The sequence below is a fragment of the Berghia stephanieae genome, chromosome 3, assembly GCF_034508935.2.
Source record: "Berghia stephanieae isolate SIO BIC M18660-M18661 chromosome 3, UCSD_Bste_1.3, whole genome shotgun sequence".
NCBI classification, from domain to species: Eukaryota; Metazoa; Mollusca; class Gastropoda; order Nudibranchia; family Aeolidiidae; genus Berghia; species Berghia stephanieae.
This window is the reverse complement of record NC_088362.1, coordinates 54,346,215-54,371,183: the sequence shown is the minus strand read 5'-3', so window position 1 is coordinate 54,371,183 and position 24,969 is coordinate 54,346,215. Positions and strand designations below refer to the sequence as shown.

General features: G+C 34.2%; 2 protein-coding genes across 3 annotated transcripts; one reads left to right on the top strand and one right to left on the bottom strand.

Moving 5' to 3' along the window:
* Positions 1 to 3,683: 3,683 nt before the first annotated feature.
* Positions 3,684 to 19,072, bottom strand: LOC144968016 (E3 ubiquitin-protein ligase parkin-like). 2 transcript variants are annotated; one of them, XM_078905949.1, is made up of 11 exons: positions 18,688 to 19,072; positions 17,873 to 17,990; positions 17,624 to 17,730; positions 17,066 to 17,149; positions 12,173 to 12,300; positions 9,708 to 9,847; positions 8,879 to 8,940; positions 8,261 to 8,395; positions 7,113 to 7,196; positions 5,786 to 5,903; positions 3,684 to 4,743 (listed from the first exon to the last, which is right to left on the bottom strand). In XM_078905949.1, the coding sequence occupies exons 1-11, from the start codon at positions 18,880 to 18,882 to the stop codon at positions 4,640 to 4,642; spliced, it is 1,275 nt and encodes a 424-aa protein (XP_078762075.1). In that variant the 5' UTR covers positions 18,883 to 19,072; the 3' UTR covers positions 3,684 to 4,639. The 2 variants fall into 2 exon arrangements, with proteins under 2 accessions (XP_078762075.1, XP_078762076.1); XM_078905950.1 differs by having other exon boundaries at positions 17,873 to 17,940; positions 18,688 to 18,846.
* A 5-nt stretch (positions 19,073 to 19,077) lies between these two features.
* Positions 19,078 to 24,884, top strand: LOC144968017 (iron-sulfur cluster assembly scaffold protein IscU-like). Its single transcript, XM_078905951.1, has 5 exons — positions 19,078 to 19,227; positions 21,447 to 21,560; positions 22,067 to 22,177; positions 23,860 to 23,938; positions 24,442 to 24,884. Exons 1-5 carry the CDS (start codon positions 19,132 to 19,134, stop codon positions 24,540 to 24,542), a joined length of 501 nt encoding a protein of 166 aa, XP_078762077.1. The 5' UTR covers positions 19,078 to 19,131; the 3' UTR covers positions 24,543 to 24,884.
* Positions 24,885 to 24,969: the final 85 nt, after the last annotated feature.

Below are 24,969 nucleotides of genomic sequence, written 5' to 3'. Positions count from 1 at the left end.
TGACCAACATTAGCTATTATTCCCAGTCCAACAGAGTTGGAGCAAAAATTTCTCGGCACCTGAGGCGGGTTTTTTCTCGTATGTGAAGATGGTAAAAAATCGAGCCATTTTCTCAGGTATTCAATGTGGCAACACTATAGTAATAGCCTTAAATGGTGCCAGCAAAAATCCGCACCTTGCAATCGTTTGAGTGGGGAAATCCAGTCACTCGCTCAGCCATGGTACACAGTCGCTGACAGTCATCAACGGACTGTGTGAATCGGGAGAAAAGCGTGGGTAGAAGGCGTTGTGACAGAAAGGGAGTCTGTTTCGCACTGTTGATAAAAGGCGATATATACCATTTCTCAGTTTTATATATTTTTAAAATGCTGTTATCCATTTTTAAAACATGGATGTGGTGCCAGGCACCATTTGAACCAATAGAGCCACGCCCCTGATAATCATAATAATAATAATAATAAAATAATAATAATAATAATAATAATAATAATAATAATAATAATAATAATAATAATAATAATAATACTTTATTGCATCTCAAGAGTCGTAGGAAAAGCCTTCTCTCACCGTACCCACTCAGGAGTAAAATGAGTACCTGACAGTTATAGAATTGTCTCTGTCGGAAAAAAAAAAATTGTAATATCACTTTACAGGCGTCATGTCTCGTCCAACATGTTAAGTGTTGCTGTTGGCTAGGGACCCCTAGAGACGTACTTTCACTAGTGAAGCATTTTGAGCACGTATAATAGGTATTCCGCTACATAAATGCTCAAGATAGTAGTAGTAGTAGTAGTAGTAGTAGTAGTAGTAGTAGTAGTAGTAGTAGTAGTAGTAGTAGTAGTAGTAGTAGTAGCAGTAGGAGTAGTAGTAGTGGTAGTAGTAATAATAATAATAGTTGTAGTAGTACTAGTAATAGTAGTCGTAGCAGCAGCAGCAGCAGTACAATCCACTCTGGATAATCGCAACACCTTGGGATCAGCGAAAATGTTGTGATTAACCGAAGTTGAGTTTCCTGTCCACTGTTGCAACATTTTACACATATTATGCTCAAGTCAAACCAGTTGTTGTAAACATTGATCTTAGTCCACCACAGACTGAGCAATTGGACTGAAACAAAAACCATATGGCAGAAAGTCGACATCATATTCAGATTGGATTAACATTCACTCTTTTGTTCTCAACATTTGTAAGAGTCAAAGAGATTAGCCGTGATGAGAGACAATAAGCTCTCACCTAACTCGTTGGTCACAATGCACAGTTGTCAATCCCAAAACAAAGGATATCACTGTCTCTATTTACAACTGTCATTGTCTACCTGTTGTCAAGACTATGCCTAGCCCCCTCGTCTCCTATTTAATGATAAGAGCTGACATCATAAATCCATACTCTTTTTGTCTCTAACAGAGTGGTGACACACTACTGTTGCATTAAATCCGGCTCACTCACGATTCTTCAAACTGTCACGATTTCATCCTTGATGAAATTTAATCATGAGATATAGTTTGATTGATTTCTTGAATTTACCACTTTTACAGTGCGACAATTTGTTGCGATTAACCGAATTTTGTTGCAATTAACCAGTGACTTTTATATAGAATTAATTCCGTTTCTTGAGAAATGTTGCGATTAACTGAGTTGTGATTAACCGGAGTGGACTGTAGTAGTAGTAGTAATAGTAGTAGTAGTAGTAGTAGTAGTAGTAGTAGTATATTAGTAGTAGTAGTAGTAGTAGTAGTAGTAGTAGTAGTAGTAGTAGTCGTAGTAGTAGTAGTAGTAGCAGCAGTAGTAGTACTAGTACTAGTAGTAGTAGTAGTAGTAGTGGTAGTACTAGCAGCAGCAGTAGGTAGTAGTAGTAACAGTAGTGATACGAGGTGTGTTTCCAAATTAAGTTTCCATCTATAACTTCGTTAATTAGCAACCTAAACCTACCAAAATTTGAGACAATATGTCCTTCTATCTAAGAAATCTCGATATTAAATTTCAAGTATAATATATATTTGTTGTCGTGTCATAGAGCTACGACATGGCAAGTTTGCTGTATTTTTGCTTCTTGTCCATTCGTAATCAAATAAAAATGGCAGAGCAAAACATTGATGCAATGTTCTCGCGCTGCATTGCTAGGGTTTTCATCAAATTTTCAACTACTCTTCTCGGCAAGTCTGCTGTCTAAATACACTGCGATTTCTGTACAGTTTTTGGAGTACAATGTTCCTTCAATTCAAACTGGTAGAAGGTGGGTCAGGGAATATGAAGATGGGAGATCTGGCATGCAGGATGAGGAACACACTGGGAGACCCCTGTTCTCACTTGTGATGATACTGTTGTGAGAGCTGTTGTGGAAGAAAATTCAAGAACTTGCAGGTAGATAAATGAACTTGTTGGTGTGCCCATTACAACCGTTTGCAGAATATAGACCAATGAACTTGGCAAGAAAAGGGTGTTCGCAAAGTGGGATTCTCATTTGTTGACAGAGAAAAAACAATTGTGCGTTCACGTCATTAGTTGTTAACGAACTTCTCGACGACTACTCGTGAGAATTATTGGAACCCCCCCTCCCCCCTCAAATTCACATGATATTGCCTCCATGTAACTTCAATCTCTTCCCTAAGGTGAAAGAATTGCTGCGAGGTCAACGATTTGAAGATGAGGACCAGATTCAAGAGGCGATGAGGAATGCAATCATGACCTTGGACAAACAGACAATGGTCACCATCTTTGACCATTGGGTACATCGAATGCAAAAATGTGTGGAACTTAATGGTTCTTATGTTGAATAGGTAATTGAAAAAAAGGTTTATTTGATACCAAAGACAAGGTTATTCATAATTTTATGTGATTGTTTTGTTTTTAAAGGTTTTAATTTAGGTTAGGCGCCAGTAAAAAGAAAGAAAATGGGATAAAAAGTTCTGGAATTACAATTAAACCACCCAAGAAAAAGTAAGACAAAGGGTAAATGGTTCAAATAGGAAACAGATGTCTCTAGATTCCAAATGTCTCATCCTGAAACAAGCATAGGTCGGCACTATGAGGAATACACTCAAATATTCACAAATCATATGTAGAACAAAGATAATACAGTGCGGAAAAGAGAGATGATTTACAATACAAAAAATATCATATCCCAACTCTGAGCACAGAAAGCCTCATAGAACATGACAACAGAGATAGGGGACAGATGAGCTTTATTGGTGATCCTACAAATTGCCCGTAACATGGGATGACTGATGGTGGTGGTAATGTTAAGTGTGTGTGTGTGTGTGTGTGTGTGTGTGTGAGGGGGGGGGGGTTGCAGAAGAGGAAGGTGAGCAGAAATTCAGCCACCACAAACACCGGTGTTTGCATTCGACCTCTTTGAGAGAATGTTGTCCTAAATGACGTTAATTTTTCAGAATAAATTAACATGCCATCAGTGATTTATCAAATTCAACAGCCTTTCCCACCCTCGAAAATCAATGCTCAGAAATTGTTGTACTGCACTAGAATTGAAATACAGACTCAGATTCTAAGTTGCTCAGAACTGTTTTAGACACATGAAGGAGTATACTCATTTCAGTTATTCTTGGCATCCCTTCCTTGTGATAGCTAGTTCCAATCGTCTCTGTTATGTAAAATAAAATATTTAAACCATTTGAGGCATTGTCTAGTGTCCTCTTTAACATTATTACAAAGCATTAAACTCTGCATTCCAAAATAAATCAACTTTATTTTTCTTTCAAATTCATATGTAAATCAATATTGTAGTAAGTTGGGCACACTCTATAATTGCAATTAAAGCAAACCTATTGATCAACAATTACAGTCATTAAATAAATATGAAATGAAAGTAAGGGAACTTTTAACATTTCGTGATAGATTTTCGAAATTCTAATGTTTTTCTGCCCCTCCTCCTTTCCTCAGCCACGGCGAAGGCTAGGTTGTAACAAGGAGTCGAAAAGGATTATGACACTAAAATGCACCAATGCAAACTAATTCAACGCCGTAAATAACAATAAAAAAAAACTACATTAAATTATTCAGGTCGTATTCCACACATTTTTCTTATTTGTTTCCTTCTTATAATCAAAGAATCAAAGAGATTAATACGATACTTAATATAAATGGGCACCACTTTAAATATCAGTGAGCTTTTACACAGTCGAGGAAATCCGATTTTTGGGGATTTTTTTTTCTTGTATTTTTCTTTCCTGCTTTATCTGTTCAATACATACTTTTTAAGATCTTTATTTTCCACATATCATGTCCTCTACAAATATAAATAACCAAAAAAAAAAACAAAAAACAAAAACAAAACAAAAGCAAAGCAAAAGAAACCCCTCCCCCATATAAACCCCCCCCCCCCACCCCAAAACAAAAAAAAGCAGTAACAACAACAACAACAACAACAACAAAAAGAAACAAAAAAAAAAAACTATAATAAACAAGCAAAAGAAAACAAAAAAAACAACAAAAAAACAAAAGAAAATTAGTTCTGTTAGTATCACTGTTTGTATGACTTCTATTCACCCAATGTCATTGTATGCTACAGTCGTGCAATGGTTTACTGATTAGGCCAATCAAAGTCATCCAAACCAGTGTTCTTCTTGACATTTCCTGTCCCAGCATTCACCCCAATGTCATCATATGCTGTTAGGCCAATCAGTCATCCAAACCAGTGATCTTCTTGACATTTCCTGTCCCAGGGTTTGACACACAACCAGCACCAATCTGAATGGCAACGCGGACAATTCATGTGCATACAACCTCCTGCCGAGAAAAAAAAAATTATAAAAATGAAAAGAATTCACAAGTTATTCATAACTGACACTCCTCCTTAAGGCACTATTAACTCATAAAACTGGTTCTATTAAAAGAAACCAACATTTTTTAAACTACATGTCTGACATCTCTATCTCCTTTGTTCCTATTGATTGACTGTTCATAATATGGATGAAAGTTGACGTCATTTCTCTTACAGTGCAAGTGCGAGTATATGATATACTCGCACTTGCACTGTAAGATAAATGACGTCTACTTTCACCCAAAAGCCTCCAGATTCATCAATATCCATCTATGATTAATACTCATTCTTCGTCACAATGGAATAGAGGCGTGCCTGGACATAATATGGACATTCTGGGATATAAAACTGCTAATTCATAGGACTAAAATCCAGATATTGCAAACGTGACCCAACAAGCATCACTAATTAAATCACTTTCATTTAGAGAAAACAGCATTCAAAGTAAGCTGACTTTTAACCCATAACTTGTAGGGTTCAATAACTTGACATAATATCTTGTATTTTCTCAGATGAAGCCAATGTTTCATTATTGTTACTCCTCACATGGTGAAAATGGTTCAGTCTTCAGCTTTAACTATTTACATGAGAGGAAATATATCCTAATTTTGAAATGAATTTCTTGTTGTTTTGCACATAACTGATTCATTTAAACAAGATTGACGTGATAGGTAGTCAATTTTATAAAGCATTATTTATCTTAAACATTTAAAAATTGGGCCAAGATGCAGTAGCAGTAGTAGTAGTAGTAGTAGTAGTAGTAGTAGTAGTAGTAGTAGTGGTATTATTATTATTATTATTATTATTAATAGTAGTAGTAGTAGTAGTAGTAGTAGTAGTAGTAGTAGTAGTAGTAGTAGTTGTAATAGTAGTAGCAGCAGTAGTAGTAGTAACAGTAGTGATACGAGGTGTGTTTCCAAATTAACTTTCCTTCTATAACTTTGTTAATAAGCAACCTAAACCTACCAAAATTTGAGACAAAATTTGCCATTCTATTGTTTTTCTTACCACTGTGTTGTATCTTGACTTTACATGTAGGACATGGTTTTGAGATTGCTTCTATTAAACCCAAGGATTGTCTTTCCCAGGATGCTCTCTGGGCTCTTTCAGTATCAACAGCCAGTCTCTACAATGGATTTATGAAAACAAATTTCGACCACATGATCATAAAATTCAAACATTTTCAAAAATTGAATTGCAATTTTCTAAGCATGCAAATAACACATCCATTTTATTATGTGACAGAGATATAGCATATTTGGGATGACTAGTTGAGCTATAAGAGCTGTTCCAAGACTGCTTAATTGGGAACAAGAGAAACCGGCAAGCGATGCCTTATGGCTAAAATGTATTCAAAGTGGTCAACAAAATGTTCTAAATTTTACATATTGCCAACAGGATAGATGATATTATCTTCTATTTCTTCCCCATGATTACTGGCTTTGCAAGATTGATTATCTGTAATGTGCATATAAAAAAGACAAAAGTAATACAAAACAACAATATAATTAATAACAAACACGATGCTTTCCGGGTAGTGAAATCTGTAGTATTTATATTTCATTTATATTGTTCAATACAAACTAATAACAGCAGGTTGATTATTCCACAATCAAAATGTACTTTAAAAGAATGTTTTGTAAAAGGACTATCAAATTTAGAAATAATAAATATCGTAACAAATTATACCCTGATAAATGCACTTTATGACTCCCTTCATATAGTATGTCATTTAAATGAGATACAAAACATGTAATTGTTCAAATATGCAGTGTGATGAGTTAATATCATTGGTCTTAATCTTAGAAACTTAACAGCATTTGTGAAATGTTTTGGTCCTTCAACAGCACTAAAAAGGGGGAGATGCTAAAAAAAAAACCCTCCCACTAAATAAAACATTCAATAATCACACCATTTTATGTGTCACAGGCATCTTGGAAAAAAGTATAGAAAAGGAGTAATAATTAAAAGAAGCAATATACTCTTTGTCTTGTCCATGGCCATTCAGTCTCATTAAACTATGCACAGAAAGCCCATCAATACACTCAAATTGGCATTAATACAAACTCACTGAAAGAAATGATTATACAAGGGGTAAACACCACCTCTGGCAGGAAATATACACACTCTCTCACATCTAACTGCCCCCCTCATGGAGTAGGACGCCATCCAAAGTCTCGGTAAAACATAGTAGTAATTCAAAGACAAGGATTAAAACCCCATCAGTAGTTACACCGCGACCCGCATCAAACAACTATTCTGCTTGTCCTGACAAGATCCTTGAATGTATAGGAGACTGTACAATATATCTGCTACATCTAGAAGTCTTTCTTACATTTGTATTTGATATTTCTGACTCCAGGCTTTCCTCACACGAGCCAAAATGAAATTCCCTCTTGCATAGTTTACAGCTCACAAACTGAAAAATTAAAAGAATTTATGAAAAGCATAACTCCCCCCTCTCCTCTATTGCTTTAACTATACTTTATCGATAAGAGAAAACAAACCCAATCCCATTTTGTCTCATTTATTATTGTAAAAATAAGGAAATCAGACATTGATTAAATAAGTAAATACTTGAATAAATAATAAAATAATACTATGTTAAAGCCAATATCAATTGATTGGAAGGTTCTGGTTGAAATCTTTGAGTATAAAGTGATTTATTTTATTACCAATATAGAATTCTTTTAAATTTGACCCATACTCCATGTAGAGTGACTTTGAGATGGAGTTGCGATTTGCGAAATAACATAAAAGAAATTGAACGATGATAAAAACTCTTTAAAACTGTGATTCACATGAAAAGGAAGACATTATTCCGTCATCAATTAAAAAAATATTTTAATTGCATCTTCACAAACAGTGTGGTTGCAGTTGGCTCTATAGTCCTAAAAAAAAATTGCCTCATTTTTTAAAGGACGGTCAAAAAGTTAGAAAACAAAGATTTAACAATTTTTAAAAATTTCAATCATTGTTCACTGTTTAAAATAATATTTTACTGACAGCAACTCCATCTTAAATTGATCTCCATGGGATACGGATCAAAACTTTCATAAATTCTGAATTGCGAACAAAATATATCACTTTATATAGCAACATTTAACTCTTTCAATCCATAGGAGCTTAGCTCTGTCACAACAACTGGGGCTATAATATAATGGGATGGAAAACAGTTACAAAAATGTAACGTTTTTCTTGCTAATAATTACTATTTTCTTGTGCAATGTTTCGTAGTGGAACCAATAACACATTTGAGGAATTAATGTGTGTGGCATAATGCAGTTGAAAAAAAAGTGTGATACTTAAACTATTGTATAAAAATTCACATTTAAAACAGGTTAAAGGATAAATCCTGCCTTTTACAAAAGATGAAGAATGCATGACGATGCACAGCAAAAAATGGTACATTACAATATATCTTTACATCTTGTAAAAGTGCAGATAACAAAATAATATCTGAACACAAAATGACGTGGTTACCTGACACTCTGTGCACTTGACCCGTGTATCATCATCATCAGGAAACATACCCATACCACATCCAGGACCAGGGCACAGAACGCCACCATTTTGTATCACATACTCTTCTGCTCCAAAATTTTTAAAACACTCATACTGTTGACAAACAACTCATTATGATCTTTTGGAATGAAGGGCAGATATGTGTAGATAAAAATGTAAGGTTACTATTTTGTAATTTAAAAAAGAAACAAAGTTTCACCTCAGAGTAAAGAGTTAATTGAGAATGCATGTTTATTATATTGGTGGTTAAACACAGTGGTCTAATAAAATCTGGATGTCGCAATTCAAAGCAGTACAGATATATTTTTCTACCTAGCTGTTTCACTGACATCCTTGATCAAAATGGTCCACTTGAGTTTAAATGGTTGAAGTTTATTTGAGTTTTAGAATGTTAATTTGTAATATCGCGTAACACGTCATATATTTTCCAATATGTTAAGTATTGCTGTTAACTAGGGACCCCTTGTAAAGAACTTTGAGCAAACTTAGTAGATAGTGCGCTATTTAAAAGCTTAATAAAAAAATATTTTGATTTAATTATTTTTCTCCACAGGACAGGGCATAACTTACACCTACCTCATTCTTTCCCATCAAACAAAAATGATGACTGTCTTCTATGTGAGAGTCTTCACAATTACCTTGACATGTTAAAAAAAAAAGAAAAAAAAAAAAGAACCCACAAAACATTAAATGCTTAGACAACTTTTAAGACAAAAAGAAAGATAAGTGTTTAATGAAGCTTATTTTCTTGATCTATCTTTAGAGACATTTCAGTCAATTTAATTCGGAGATTCCTCAAATCATGATGAAAAGTACCTCGTAATATATAGGGCTTTATCTGCTTTTCAAATGGCACATTTACTAACTGTATATGGATTAAGTTCTTTTTGCTATTCTCTTACCATCTTTATAATAATAATAATAATAATAATAATAATAATAATAATAATAATTTAAAAAATGATAATAATAATAATAATAATAATAATAATAATAATATAATAATTAAATAATAATAATAATAATAATAATAATGATGATGATGATGATGATGATGATGACGATCATGATGATAATAATAGTAAAAATAATCATTATCATACTACTACTACTACGACGACGACGGACGACGACGACGACAACGATGACTACTACTACTACTACTACTACTACTACTACTACTACTACTACTACTACTACTACTCCTATTACTACTATTACTACTACTACTACTACTACTACTACTACTACTACTACTACTACTACTACTACTACTACTACTACTACTATAATAATAATAATAATAATAATACTAATAATAATAATAATAATAATAATAATAATAATACTAATAATAATAATAATAACAATAATAATAATAATGCTATGATTGAAAACAACATACCTGAGGGACAAGGTAGAGTATAACCATGTATTCCATGTTCTACAAACTGTCGGGCATTCAGACTGGTTGTTGCATATTGTCTAAAACATTCCAAACATATCACATGACCAGGAGGGCAAGGGAATATCAATACTGGGGACCTGTGATAAGTTGAATCAGCCAATTATGAAAAAAAAAATGGACATGGACCTTCAGGGAATGGAAAAGACTTTGACCAGAACTTTTACACATCAAAAACAATAACAATTTCAGCAATAAGTTAAAAATCTATGTATCCAAAAGATCATTGCATCTGGCATGACGAGTTATGACTTGTTTAACATATAAAGCAACGACAATGGGCAAAGTGCTAGGAGAACATATTATTAGCGGGTAAATAATCAAACGAAAGAGGCATTAGACATAACAAATTTGTCGCTGCAGTCCTCATGGACCTTTCGAAGGCTTTTGACTGCTTGCCTCACAACATTCTTATTGCTAAACTAGCTGCCTATGGGCTAGAACAAAAAGCTCTTTATTTAATTGAAAATAACTTGAGCAGAAGAAAACAACAAATAAAATTAGAGGATGCTGTGAGCGAGTGGGCAGGCATTAAAAAAGGCGTTCCACAGGGATCAATTCTTGGACCATTACTTTTTAACATTTTTATAAATGATATATTTTACTTTATCAGAGAGGGAAAATTATATAATTATGCTGACGATAATACCCTGTCACATGCTCATTCAAATTTCAATATGCTTATAAAAACTATTGAAAATGAAAGCGAAATCCTTATCAAATAGTTCGAAATAAACTGTATGCAAGCAAACTCGGACAAATTCCAGGCAATTGCAGTAGGTACAAAAACACACACAAAGAAACCCACGTTCAATATAGGAACTGCAAGTACTACATGTGAAGAAGTTGTAAAATTACTAGGGATCGACATAGACTACCAACTAAAATTTGATTTACACATTAAAACCATCTGCCGTAAAGGTACTCAGCAATTAAATGTCTTAAAAAGGCTTGGAAAATACCTTTCAAAATTGAACAAGTTACAATATTTCACTCTTTTGTATTGTCAAATTTCAATTTCTGTCCACTAGCTTGGCATTTCTGTTCTAAAACTAATTGTGATAAACTTGAAAAGATACAAGAAAGAGCACTGCGTTTTATTTATGAAGATGACAAAAAATCCCACGACCAATTACTTTCAAAGGCCAAAGTCCCCTCCCTACAAACAAATAAGACGAATGAGAACAATTGCTTTGGAAACGTTTAAAATTTTATACAAAATTGCTCCTCCTTGTCTATCTGATATGGTCATTTTGAAAAATAACAGATACAATTTTAGATATTCAAACCTCCTTGATATTCCTAGGGTCAGAACAACGTCTTATGGCAAAAGATCTTTCAGATATTCTGCTGCTGTGCTTTGGAATGAACTTCCCGAGCACATCAGGAAAATCTCAAATTTTAATGTTTTCAAAAATCATATCCTCTCATGGAATACCAGCCATGCAAATGTAATATTTGTAATTAATCTAACCGTACATATATGTGTATATATGTATGTATATATATATATGTGTGTTTATATATATCTATATATATCTATGTATATGTGTATATATGTATATGTGTGTGTATATAATATTATGTTACTTTTTCTTTGTGTGTCATGATTGGAATCTTGATGAGAGAATGTTTTTAAGGGAACATCTATTACTATGTATTTTTATGCACTATATGTTAAAACCTATGTCGGTCAAAGGCTTCTATTAGCCTGACTACATTATCTATGAAACATTTTTTAAATGCCGACAATAAATAAATATTTGAATTGAATTGAATTGAAAACCCAATTATGAGCTTGATTTTACATTGTTGTAATGATGGACAATAATTTGCGTTTTTGTATATATCCATTGACACAATAAGCACATAACAATTTGGGTTATCAAACCTGCAAATAAGTACATGCCCGCAAAGTGCATTTTGCAGATTACTTCAAAGAACTTGAAGTTGAACAACCGAGTCCTGTAAAATTGTTTTAAAAATTGATAAACAAACAAACTATTGTCATCTTGAATTATCTTAATTGAAAAAATAAATAAATAAACAAAATGTGATGTCATGATTCCAAAATACAAATCTTATTTTGATGGGCTCTGTCGCAAACTGTTTTAACTTCCAAGAATATGCGATTTCTAACTTAAAGCCACTGTTTGTCTATAGACAAATCATATATTTTAATTTTGGGTAAAAGTATGCAATGAATATGTTTTATTTTGACATGTAATGAAACTGTTCATATCCATTGGACTGTTATATTGTCAGTAGTTTTTAAAATCTCCTGCATAGTGAGTTAACTGAGTTGAACCAGGAAAATTGGAGAAAAAAAAATAATAGAGGAAACTATTTCAAGAGTAGATGAGTTTCAGCAAAGTAATTAGGTATCACAATAAATTATGGCATACATTATTTCTTGGCAAATGATGCATTCAACCTGTTTTCTGTTAGCTCGGATATGTTTTAAAGCCACAGCAGTTCCCTCCCCTTCTTTCTCTTCTTGTCCATGGAAATGGCAACATTTCATGTAGAATCTCTGTTAATGGAACAAATATTTTAATTACTAAAATGAAATTACTATAAAACCTATCCTTAGTTGTCACTTATGTAACCTAAGTTTAATATTAAAGAAAAATGTTAGATTCCATTAATTTTGTACTCTTAGTACTGTAGCTGACATGAAGTCCCAAGAAACATATTTTCAAAGCCTCCTGATGCTTTGATGACTGAGTCTGTTAGAGAAATGATCTTTCTTCTTCTTTTTTTTCTCCAGCCAACCACCTCCAAATTAGTGACAAACACTGTGTTTTGTTGAACGCCTTCGTCAATGTTCTAAAATGATCTCTTTCTGGTGTTAAGTATTTCAACTCGTGAAGTGGTCAAATCCATGGTGGTATTTGGAAAGAAATAGATTTATCTAAATTGTGTCATATACTAATAATAACCTACCTACCTACCTGGATACCTCTGTATAGAGCTTTTAGACTTGATGTAGTCTCCTTCGCTCCTCCTCATCTATTAATGATTGGACCAATTTTTATAATTGAACTTGTTTCCTAGGGTGTTGCTTATCTCCGCTTTGAATTCATTCAAATTTTTTGCTGATACTGTGGTCTCTTGCAGTTTATTCCAGTTATTTACAATTCTAGATGAAAAAAAGTTCCTTCTTTCATTTGTTTTAAAACGTTCTTTTTTCAGTTTCTTGCTGTTTCCTCGTGTCTGAATGTTCTTGTTTGGTTTAAGGAATCCTGCCTCTACCCTGTCTATTCCCTTTACTATTTTATATGTTTGGATCATATCTCCCCTTCTTTCCTGTAATCTAAGGTCGGGAGATTTAATTCTTTCAATCTCTCACAGTAGGTTTTGTCTTTCAGGTGTGTGATAAGTTTTGTTGCTCTCCTTTGCACTCTTTCCAAACAGTCTTTGTCTCCCTCAAACTTCGGATACATATGCAGTTAGCATATTCCAGCTTTGATCTAACCATAGTCTTGTAGATGGTAGTCATGTGTTTTGTTTTCAGATTCTTGAAATTTCTTTTCACTATTCCGAGTGTTTTACTAGCCTTAGATTGAACATCTTGAATTTGCTTCTTGAAGTTTAGCTTCCTATCAATAAATACTCCTAGGTCTTTTTCCCCATTGGATTTCTGCAGGGGTTTTTCTTTCATTATATAGTTTGCTTCTCTGTTGTTTTCTCCTAGGTGAAGAACTGCACATTTATCTACATTGAACTCCATCTGCCATATTTCGGACCATTCTTCAAGCTTTTTCAAATCTTGTTGTAAGGTGTTTCTTTCTTCTTCTGTATTAGCTACTCCATAGAGCTTAGTATCATCGGCAAAGATTTTACATTTAGATGATAGATTGTCTGGCAAGTCATTGATATAAATCAGGAAGAGAACTGGTCCCAGTACACTTCCTTGTGGAACTCCACTTGTTACCAGTCTCTCCGTTGATGCTGTTCCATTCACTATCACTTTTTGTCTTCTATCTTTGAGGAAATCTCGGACCCATTTGACTGTCTGATCATTAATTTGATACTGTTCCAATTTCCTGATTAGGCGCCAGTGTGGAACTTAGTCAAATGCCTTTCTGAAGTCGAGGTATATGACATCTAAATTGTTGCCTAATTCCAGGTCTCTCGTCCAGTCATCCATTGTTTCAAGTAGGTTTGTTACTGTAGACCTTCCAGCCATGAAACCATGTTGATCTTTGCTGAATAGTTTGTTCTTGGTCATACCTTGGTCGTACCTGAGTGTACCTTTAATAAAGTTTGCAGATGACACCGCTCTTCAAGGCCTCATAACAAATGGCAACGAAGTGGCTTATAGGCAAGAAATTGATAGATTTGTGTCTTGGTGTGATGCCCACCACCTAGAGCTTAACATAAGCAAGACAAAGGAGCTAGTGATTGACTTTAGGAGAGTGAAGGAACCGATAGAACCGTTAAAATTAAAGGACCAATTCGTCCAGCGAGTTCCTCACTACAAATACCTTGGTGTAACGATTGATGACAGGCTCAAGTGGGATGAACACTTGAAAATAATTAGGCATAAGATGTGCAGACGTACATATTTTTTATCAAAACTCTCTCAGTTTAGAATAGATAAAACCCTCTGCACATTATTTTATAGAGCAGTAATTGAAAGTGTTTTGTCATTTTGTATAACAGCTTGGGGAGGCAATCGCTTAGCAGTGGAAAGGAACAAAATAAATTCAAATATTTAAAAATCCATTAAACGCTATATAAATGATGTTGACGATGTAGATCTTTTATACGAGAAATTTTGTATAAATAAAATAACTAAAATATTAAATGACCAGTATCATCCACTAAGACCATCCGTTATTATGTCAGAAAGAAGTGGTCGCCCTTTCTCTATTTCAACCAAAACAGAGAGACACCGAAAATCGTTTCTGCCGTCCAGTATTAGGCTTTATAACAACAAGCAATAATCATTTTATATAATTATTTCTCATTTTTACTTTTTAAAAATATAAATATTAATTTATTAATTTATTTGTTTTGCAATCTTTTCAATTTTCAATTTATAGTGACAGTTTTAACTATTTTACAGTGTTGAAATTATTCATATTATAAAGCGCAGCTCTGGGCATAGAGCTGCTCCTTTTTTTTTTTTATATATATATACATCCTATTTCCATTGTATTTTTATCTTATTGTGTAAATTATAACACGTCTGTACAAAAAATTTCCTTTTTGGGATGCAATAAAGTATTATTATTATTATTATTATTATTATTATTATTATTATTATTATTATTATTATTATTATTATTATTATTATTATATGATCGACCATTTCTTCTCTAATCAGCTGTTCAATGAGCTTGCAGACGACAGATGTCAGGCTCACTGGTCTGTAGTTTTCTGGATTTTTTCTGTCTCCCTTCTTGAATATGGCTGTGACGTTAGCTTCTTTCCATTCCCTTGGTAGTCTTCCTTCTTTCATCGACTGGTTAAATATCTTGGTTAGGGGTTCTACTAGCTGCTCTGCTAAGTTTTTTAGGATGTAAGGATGAAGTTTGTCAGGTCCAGGTGATTTACTCTCCTTTAGGTTTTGTAGTCTCTTCATTACTCTCTCTTCAGTAATCGGCCATTGTGTAGTATCTAGATTACTTCTTTTAGCAATATCTGGCAAGTTTTTCTGGTTCTCCACTGTAAAGACACTTGCAAAGAAGAGATTTAGCACCTCTGCCTTGTCTTCATCTTCAGATGCCCAAGTGCCATCTTCTTTTTTTATGTCACAGGTTCCCTGTCTTGTCTTCATTTTACTGTTTACATAACTCCAGAATACCTTAGGATTTTCTTTCGTTTCCTCTGCTATCTTGTTCTCATACTTTTGATGCGCTTGTCGGACTATTTTAGTAGTTGCGTTTATCACTCTTTTGTATTTGTCCAAATCCTCTTCCTTTTTGCTTCTAGAGTATCTTCTATTTACTGCCTTCTTCTTCCGTAATGCCTCTCTCACTTCCTGCGTCATCCAAGGTTGATTTCTTCTCCCAACCCGGTTCCCTCTGCTTTTCGGGATGTTTTTTCTCGAAGCATTGGTTAAGTACTCTGGTAAATCTACTCCCGTTGTTTCCTACGGTGTCCTCGATTAGTATTTCCTCCCATTTGATATGCCCCAGTTCCTCTTTCATACTCTCTAGATCAGCCTTCCTATATCTGAGTGTTAGTTTTTCATCTACAGTCTCTGATGTCGCCCTCAGTTTTAGGAATATGGTCGCATGGTCGCTTTTTCCCAGTGGGTGGCTCAGGCTTAGGTCGATTATGTCATTTTCTTCCTCCATCAATATCAAGTCCAATACGTTGGGCTTCTGGTTTTTTCTCTGTCTTGTGGGTTCTTTTATTATCTGTTGTAGGTAGCAATCTTCAATGGTTTCTATGAAACTTTCCTCCAGGCTTCCCTCTTTTGGTTCGTCCATCCCTTTCCACTCCAGTTCCGGCATGTTGAAGTCTCCCATAATAATTATCTCTGAATGCTTTTTTTGTGATGCTCTCCTTATCATCTCCAACATTCTCTCATTATTTTCTCCTGTGCTATTTGGGCTCCGATAAATCACTCCTACTAGTATCTGACTTTGTCCAGTTACTCCAATCGAGCACCAAGCGCTCTCCCTAAAGTCGTGATCTGTGAGTTCCTCTATGGGGTTAACCTTGAGGTTCTCCCTCACCAATAAGTATACTCCTCTGCCGGAAGTTTCAAAATCTCTGCTAGCTATTATAGTGTATCCCTCAATACCTAACTCTGCTATGGTTGGGTGTGTTGTTGCATTCTTTGGCTTAGCTTCTGTTATTGCTATCACATCTGGATCTTCTTCTTCTGCCATAGCCTTTAGCTCCTCTCTCTTATTCATCACACTGTCTGCGTTCGTGTACATGAACTTCAGAGTATTTTTCATATTCACGCCCCGGTATCATGAGAGATTCATTATTTTGACAATTGATAGGTTTTGTGGGTCAGCAAATGCCTCTACATATGTCCTGAGGTTCTCTGTTCAAGCAAGATATTTCTGCACTATTTGTTTGTAAACATTTGCGGGTATCTATTTGTGTTCACCATGCATGTGTGCCCAAATCTCGCTACAATAATAAAAGCTTGACTGAAGGACAAATTATTTACCATGGTAAGAAAATATTTTGATTTAGTGTGGAAATGTATTGCCTTAAATATAAAACAAACAACTAACACTATCTACTATAATAGTTTTACATACTACAGACACAAGATGAAATAAAATGATTAAGACTTGGAAATATTAACAAAAAAAACTTACTGGCACGGTACCAATACATTCCTGGTTTTGACATTGCCCTTTAATGGTGGTTTCAGAAGATATATCCTCCCAATTTGAAGGGCCCTGAATTCAATAAATCAAATAAAATTGATATTACTGTTAAACATGTTTAATTGAAAACGTCTATGTGTAATCTGTTGGGCATAATTTCAATTTTATATTGGTCAGGGTAAAACTATGTGCACACATAAGCAGGTCTGATAACCAAATGCAATAATAGTCTTGATTTAATTTTGTTGTAATGAACCATATTGTGTGATGATTTGAGAATAAATCTAATACGACAGTGAAACCATAACAATATGGGTAAACAGACCTGGAAATAAGTACACAACGGAGTGAAACAATCTATCCTGCACATGCTTTCTGTGTGTATAAATTAGATATCCCATCATACGGGTATATACGTGTGAATCAATGTTATTTCCCAGCTGGTTATCTTTATTCAAAGTCCTTTATGAAAATCGCCCCTGCAATATTGTGTGGGAATATCTACTGACAATAGTTAGGAAGAATAGAATAAAAACTTGAACTAACCTTTTCAACAAGAAATAATGAACTCCCACATAAACGACAACATACTCGCAATTTTCCTGGATTTACATAATCACAAACTTTGCAATAGATGAAAAATCGATTGTGGCCTGGGGAGAGACAAAATGAATTAAAGGATTCAAAGCCATGAAACAAAAAAAAAACACGATGGAATATAAAAAGATATTAGAAAAATTACCCAGTTAGTTATAATATCTAAAAATTATCATTTGAGAAAAAAAAGAGTCCAACCTATATCATTTGGTGTATGCTGTAGACCAGATGATTCAGAATCATTTTCTTCAGTTCCAGTGGACTTTCTGGAGATAGAAAATGCATGGAGAGTAGTCTGCCCCACAAGGTTATAATCCTGAAAAATAAAACAAAACAAAATAAAAAATAAAAAAATAAAATGGAGCATGTATACTTATGTATAATGCAGTCATTCAGTGACAAAACACTTTTTTTCCGATTTGACCAGGAAATGGTCTCTTTAAATATCAATGGATTATGATGACCCTTACCTTATAAAAAATTCTTAAACCTTAGAGTTCTGTGGATGGCAGATTGCAATCAATGATGCCTCAGATAAATAGACCCATCAACTGTGTATGGCATCCGCGGCTGATGTCAATGTCCCATCTTGCAACAAAGTCCAGCAATGTTAAGCATGGCCAGTGATTTGACGAGTGATAATGATTGAAAATCTGACGGCACTATGTCTTTGGGTTAAGAGCGTATTCATTACATAACCCCACTCGACCCAAGAGGGAAAGTGTGTGTCAGTGTCAGTAAGCAGCGACTGATATTCATGTAAGAATGTCAGTTCAAAGATGACGTATTAAAATTAAAGCCAACTTGTATTGTGTGAAATGGAAATACGGTCCAAAATAATGCTTAGTGGGAGTTTGAATAAAGTATTCAAGGCATATGAGTAGGAGCATAATGAAATGTTTTATGAGCAGTCAGATTAAATATTTAAAAATACAGGAATATAGAATACAGGGGATTAAATCCGATGAACATCCATATAGAAACTCTGGAGGATGACTTGTTGGTCGACCTACCTCAACTGTCTTATGATCATCAAGCAGCTGTCCAGCAAATACTAAATTGAGAGAGGAGGGCAAGCAACGGGCTTCCACTCCGGCAATCTCTTTAACCTCGACTATCTTCGTGTCATTTTTTACAGAAAAAGTGCATGTCTTATTGGAATCAAATTTGACTGTAATTAATATATCTGCCGGCTGTGACATCGCCATCGTTCATTATTTATGATGTGACATTCTTAGAGTCTCTAATACCTATTTTTCGCAAACTATTCTCAAAGCCTTAACACCTCAATTATCTTTTCCAACGTTAGGTCGATCTCATATTTTTCATTTCTCATTGAACCAGAAAAAATCTTGGGAACAAAAGTGTTCTGCTATTGTTGTGAAACTCTTGTTCGGTGAAAATAAAGAATTGGCGGGTTGGGGAAGTTGAAGGTCAGTTACATAGTAAACATCAACATGGCGTTATCTCGAGGAGCAAAAGAGGTTGGGAAAAAAATAATTTTACATCCAGAAATCAGATCAATTCTTCCAGCTGCAAGTTATCACAAAAATGTAAGTTACTTTAGTTTTATTTTAAATATATTTAGAATTTAAAAAAGACAATCACGCCCGTTCAATATTTGGGAATATCAATTCAACAACTTCAATTTGTCCAAGTCACTCACTCCTGCCCCTGCAATGAATGGTATAGATAGCATCGGAAGTATCCCATGTCTCGAATAAAAAGGTGGCCCAGATAAGGGTATTCCTGGTTTATCACCAACGCAGGATTATCAAGTGTACTAATAACGTTCCCGCACCTATTATATTCTTTTCTCTGGTTCTGCTGACATCACCGTTTTGAGAGAGAGAGAGAGAGAGAGAGAGAGAGAGAGAGAGAGAGAGAGAGAGAGAGAGAGAGAGAGAGAGAGAGAGAGAGAGACCTTCTGAAAGCTCCTACCTACATCCCCACTATTGCCACTATTCATTTTTCAAATAATGTTCTAGTAGAGGGTTTGGGAGGGGGGAAACTTAAAAAAAAAAGTTTCCCCTCCCAAACCCCCTGCCCCTATCCTATTAGTATCTAGTTAGACATTATAAAAAAAAAGAATACTGGGGATGTAGGAGCGTTCGGAAGGCCCCCCCCCCAGAGAGGTAACTTAAAGGACTGGATGACCATGGGCATGAGAGTGAGAGGTGTAGGATGTTAATCACTGGGAGTGACACTCAGTGGTTTCCAGCCCTTATTTCTTCTCTCTAGTCTCTCTCTCTCTCTCTCTCTCTCTCTCTCTCTCTCTCTCTCTCTCTCTCTCTCTCTCTCTCTCTCTCTCTCTCTATCTATCTATCTATCTCTATACACATCTATCTCTCCATCTGTATACGAAATGTCAAAGCTGGCACAAAGTGACTGCCTCGTAGTTTTATTAATCATGATCACAATCATCATCATCATCATCATCAGCCTCTGCAGCAGCAGTCGCGTCTGCAGTGTGGGCATTGTTAATTAATTAATTAATTAATAATAATAATAATAATAATAATAATAATGATAATAATAATAACACCCTCATGAAGTTGCTTTGCAAAACATTTGAGGGTCGTGATAGCTACTGTGGTGGCATGGCTGGAAACTGGTCCTGATGGTGCACTATCCTCATTTGACTCCACATCCGTAGCAATGACGTCTTCTAACTTCTAAAATTTAACAATTGCCGATTGGTATGGAGACTGAGTACCAGTAATAGTGGCATTGACCTTGCCAGTAATATTGAGACAGAGAAGCTGAGCATCAGTACTGCATATAAGAGAAATTGATTTTGTTTGTTTATTTTGTTTTATTTTTGGAGGAGGGGGGGGGGGGTCTGTCTCATTTACTGACACTCAGATTTCAGACCGGGATTGGCCGGCAACTTGCAAAGATGACAGATAGACAATCTCGCACGTAGTGTGTGATGTGAGGGGCATTTCTTGTTTGCCTATTTGTTGAAAGTCAAGTAATGTCGATACTGTGAATTCCTGTTACTGGTGTCAGTACCGACAAATGATGGCAGCCTGGGACTAGACATGACCGGTAGACATTACAGTTCTGATCAATTACGATGGGATGTTATTGGACGATAATCTCACATTTTCTTTGGTTATTTTAAATCACAGTGGGAAATCTCTGAATTTTCATTGGCTGATATGTTTTACTTTACTTCAGGATATCTTGACCGTATACAAATTGTATTATTTTTTTAATTGACGAATTATTCCTGGTATAGATGGTTCAAAATATCAATACAACCGCCCTGTGGTCAAATTAATGTCAATATATATGCAATCATTATATACTAATGTAATATAGCGGGGGAAAAAAACAGACTTTGTTGATGTCATGTCGATATAAGTGTTGTTGACATATCTGCTTTGCACTGTATATAAAATTAAAATAAATTTTAAAAGATTTTTGATTTTTAAAGAATTTTCCTCATTTGGGATTCAAAAACCGGAATGTTCCGCTCTAGAGTCTAACAGCTTAACCACTACACTATCGAGCCATCTGTCCTGTGGTTATATTTGATTGTGTCTTTCCAGAAGAAATTTCTTCCAAAGATTTCTTCTGAATTACAATAACTCAGCTTCCACATATGATAATACTTATAAAAAAGTCACTTTGACCCATTTTCCTGGGCTGCAAAAAAACTCTATTTGAATTTGACTTTAGATATCATTGTTTTATTTATTTTATTATTCTTAAGTTTTCACAATTTGTTCTATCATTGAACTATATTTTAAATTTTCTCTGCAAGGTTATTGACCATTATGAAAACCCAAGAAATGTCGGATCATTGGACAAAGAAGACAAAAATGTTGGGACAGGTCTGGTAGGAGCACCGGCATGTGGCGATGTCATGAAGCTTCAAGTAGGTCTTGTCAATTTAATATCTTCTGGTTTTTTTTTAGGTCTTTGATGAGATCATTACTCATAAAAGATGAATGAATCATTCATAAGCTTACTCAGAACATTAAAATATTTTTTGAAACAAACCTTAAGCAATTACTTAAAATTTTCAATGACTTAAGACCTTAGCAAAGGATAGAAGGATACCAGATACAAGTTCCTTTATATTCAATTTTTAATGGAAATTTGCCCACACACATTCATTTTAAAATATTATTTATAGAATGTATGAAATGAACCTTGTCAAAGGGACTCAGAAAAGTGTCATTTCCTCTTTGGAGAGCTCAGTTTTATATTTTTCTTCATGCTTTAACAACTTGTGATAGCAATTAGTGGCTATTAACAAGCCAAAAGAACATTTCTCATTTATATTTTGCAGCCTTAAGATTTAAATAGTTCATTTGTTTTAATATTTTTCTCTCTGTTGATTTATGTATGACAAGACATATTATTCATAATCCTTTCCAGATTAAAGTTGATGATAATGGAAAAATCATAGATGCCAAATTTAAAACATTTGGCTGTGGTTCAGCAATTGCCTCAAGCTCTCTTGCCACAGAGTGGGTGAAAGGGAAAACGGTGAGTTTAAATTTCAGCTTCGATAGATTGAGTCTTGAGTTTTAGGAAAAATAATAAGTATATTTGGAACATCATATTAGTATACAATTTTTGACAGTTATCTAGAATTATATTGACCCGAGAGCCTGAGGCTAATAAGTTTCAGATTTTGATACTAAATTGCACAATTGTTTCAAATTTTAATAATTTTAAAGGAAATAACCCTAAAAATGGGTCAGAAATTTTAATTACTTCAAACCATATAATAAAAAATTACAGAGTTATCTGAGTTTATATAAATTAATGAGAAATACTGCATTAATCGTCAATATCCACAGAGTAAAAATATATAATTAAAGTCATTTTGTAATGAAGCATTGTTGATATCTGCTCACCTGTACAGCAATATCCTTTTTGAGAACAATAAAAAAAGCGTGATCACCGCATTGTCGGGGTTTGTTGATCAAATGATCAAAATGAACTGGCTTTAGTAATGTCAATTGACAATTCTTAGGTAAAGATATGTTATATGTATTCCTCTGAAGTTTGTATAGATCTGATAATAATAATAATAATAATAATGATAATGATGATGATAATAATTATAATAATAATATTAATAAGGATAATGATAATAATAATAATGATGATGATGATGATGATGATGATGATAATAATGATCATTTTCATGATAATAATGTAATGGCTATCACCTAAATGCCTGCTAATTTGGTAAAACACAATAATTTCTCTTTAAAATATCATTCTGAATACCCGTTTCAAATAACACCGTTATCATCATGTTCATGTTAATGTTCTTATATTAAACACCGCTAGAATTTAGTATCTAGATTAAGTTAGTCTGAATACTTATTTTGTTAGCCAACAAGGAAATAAACAGTATTTATTTACACATCAATTGTGCAAAAACCTTTCATTACAAATTTTTGAAAAAAATACCAAATTAAAGGTAGATTATTACTCTTATATTCCCCACTGTGGGTTAGGGTAACAAAATTCAGTAAATATAAATTTTAAATATTTTATTAAATTAAGATATTTTTCATGTTGATTTTTAAAAAGAGAAATATAGATTGTTCAAGGAAGAGTAAAGTATACTCGCCATTTCTTGATATCAATGAAAATAATTGCGTCTTAAAGGTGAAAATATGGCCGTTCTATCCATATAAAAACCTAGAAGTGTACGGTCAACAATTGCAGTGTAAAAATCAATGATTTTATGAAAATTTTCCTATTTCCTGGCTGACAATGAAACCCAAGCGGTGATTCTACCTGCAGGGATAAATTATAGCCATTCCTCATGTTCTGGACAGCTGTTATGACATAACCACATGGTGGGCTCCCCGTCATTGATGGTGGGTCGTTTGCATTGGGGGTGAGTGGGGAGAAAACTAAAGTAAAAGATTTTTAATGAAATATACGGCTGTGAACACGTAACAAGTAGAACATGACATGACGGTTATGTGACATTACAATTTATCTGACAGACGCAATGCTGTTAACGGTCAGGTACTCATTTTACTCCTGAGTACGGTGAGAGAATGTGAGAAAAGAGCCTTTTCCAAGGAGTCAACTATGTGCTGAGGGAAGCTCAAACCCAGGACCTTCCGGTCTGAAAGCTAGAGTCAGTCCACAAGACCACATAGCCGCACAATTCCAAACTCTCTCTTTTTTTTTTTTAGATGGATGAAGCACTTGGGATTAAGAATACACAGATCGCTAAAGAATTGTCACTTCCTCCAGTTAAGCTTCATTGCTCAAGTAAGTCAGATTGTTGTTGCTGATAGTTATATTGATCAATTAATAATCTTGCTTTTTTTTTTTTTAATGCTCATACTCAAGTAGAAAAAAACGTGTGCATTATACTATTTTGTTTGCCTAGTATCAAGTAGTTTATACAACTGTAACGTATCCAAGCAGAGGGAGGAATTCAGAGGAGATATCCTATGTAGGCAGACGTGATGCAGTTGATCTTAAACATTATAGATATATTAACCTTTGTCTAATGGGCAAGGCATGACATTCTTCGCATCCGCTGATTATAAACCATTCGAGGTGTCATGACTTATTTCTTCATCTTTTTTAATTTCAAAATGAACTTAAGAGAAACCTTTTAAATAGACATGTACTTCAAGATATAATTGACTCTTATATTATAATAAAAACGTATTCCCCAAAATACTACCAAAACTCTCACAGAAACACAGTTAATGGAGAAGATATCCCATGTGTTGTATTCAATTTTACATTTTCTTTCGTTTCAGTGCTTGCTGAAGATGCCATTAAAGCTGCCCTCAAGGATTATAAGATTAAAAACAATCAGCAACCTCCTCCTGGTGAAGAGAAATCTGCAGCGAGCAACTGAAATGTCTTTTTAAAGATTTATATGTATAAAAATGGTACTCAGTTTGTAATTTAATGGGAATAAACATTCGTTCACAACTTCAAGTATATTATTATACAGAGATTGTGTCTCGCAGTTGTTATTTTCAAAAACGTCATGTTGGTGTTTCTTTTCTTCCATTGTTGCCATGTTGTCTGGTTTTATGGCCACCAGATTGTTGTTATTTCTCACCCAATATTGCTTGAATATTATTGAATGAAGTTTAACTATTTGCTCTGATTTATCCTTTTTCACTTCACTTGAAACATTGTTTTAAGAACTTATGAATTGGAAATAAAAAGCAAAAAAAATAAATAAACAAAACCCGAAAGTTGCACACTCTTATTGTTTTTTACAATGGTTTTCTGTATAGTTGAAAAGATCTTAATCTGCTTGTCTGTTTATCTTT

Bases quoted from the DNA above. Each gene is read 5' to 3' on its own strand.
- LOC144968017 (XM_078905951.1), top strand. From the start codon at position 19,132: ATGGCGTTATCTCGAGGAGCAAAAGAGGTTGGGAAAAAAATAATTTTA. The intron at 22,178-23,859 runs GTGAGTTTAAAT...TTTTTTTTTTAG, and splicing joins AGTGGGTGAAAGGGAAAACG to ATGGATGAAGCACTTGGGAT. The intron at 23,939-24,441 runs GTAAGTCAGATT...CTTTCGTTTCAG, and splicing joins AGTTAAGCTTCATTGCTCAA to TGCTTGCTGAAGATGCCATT.
- LOC144968016 (XM_078905949.1), bottom strand. From the start codon at position 18,882: ATGGCGATGTCACAGCCGGCAGATATATTAATTACAGTCAAATTTGAT. The intron at 9,848-12,172 runs GTATGCCATAAT...AACTTATCACAG, and splicing joins ATCATTTGCCAAGAAATAAT to GTCCCCAGTATTGATATTCC. The intron at 8,396-8,878 runs GTAGGTGTAAGT...GTTTGTCAACAG, and splicing joins GTTTGATGGGAAAGAATGAG to TATGAGTGTTTTAAAAATTT.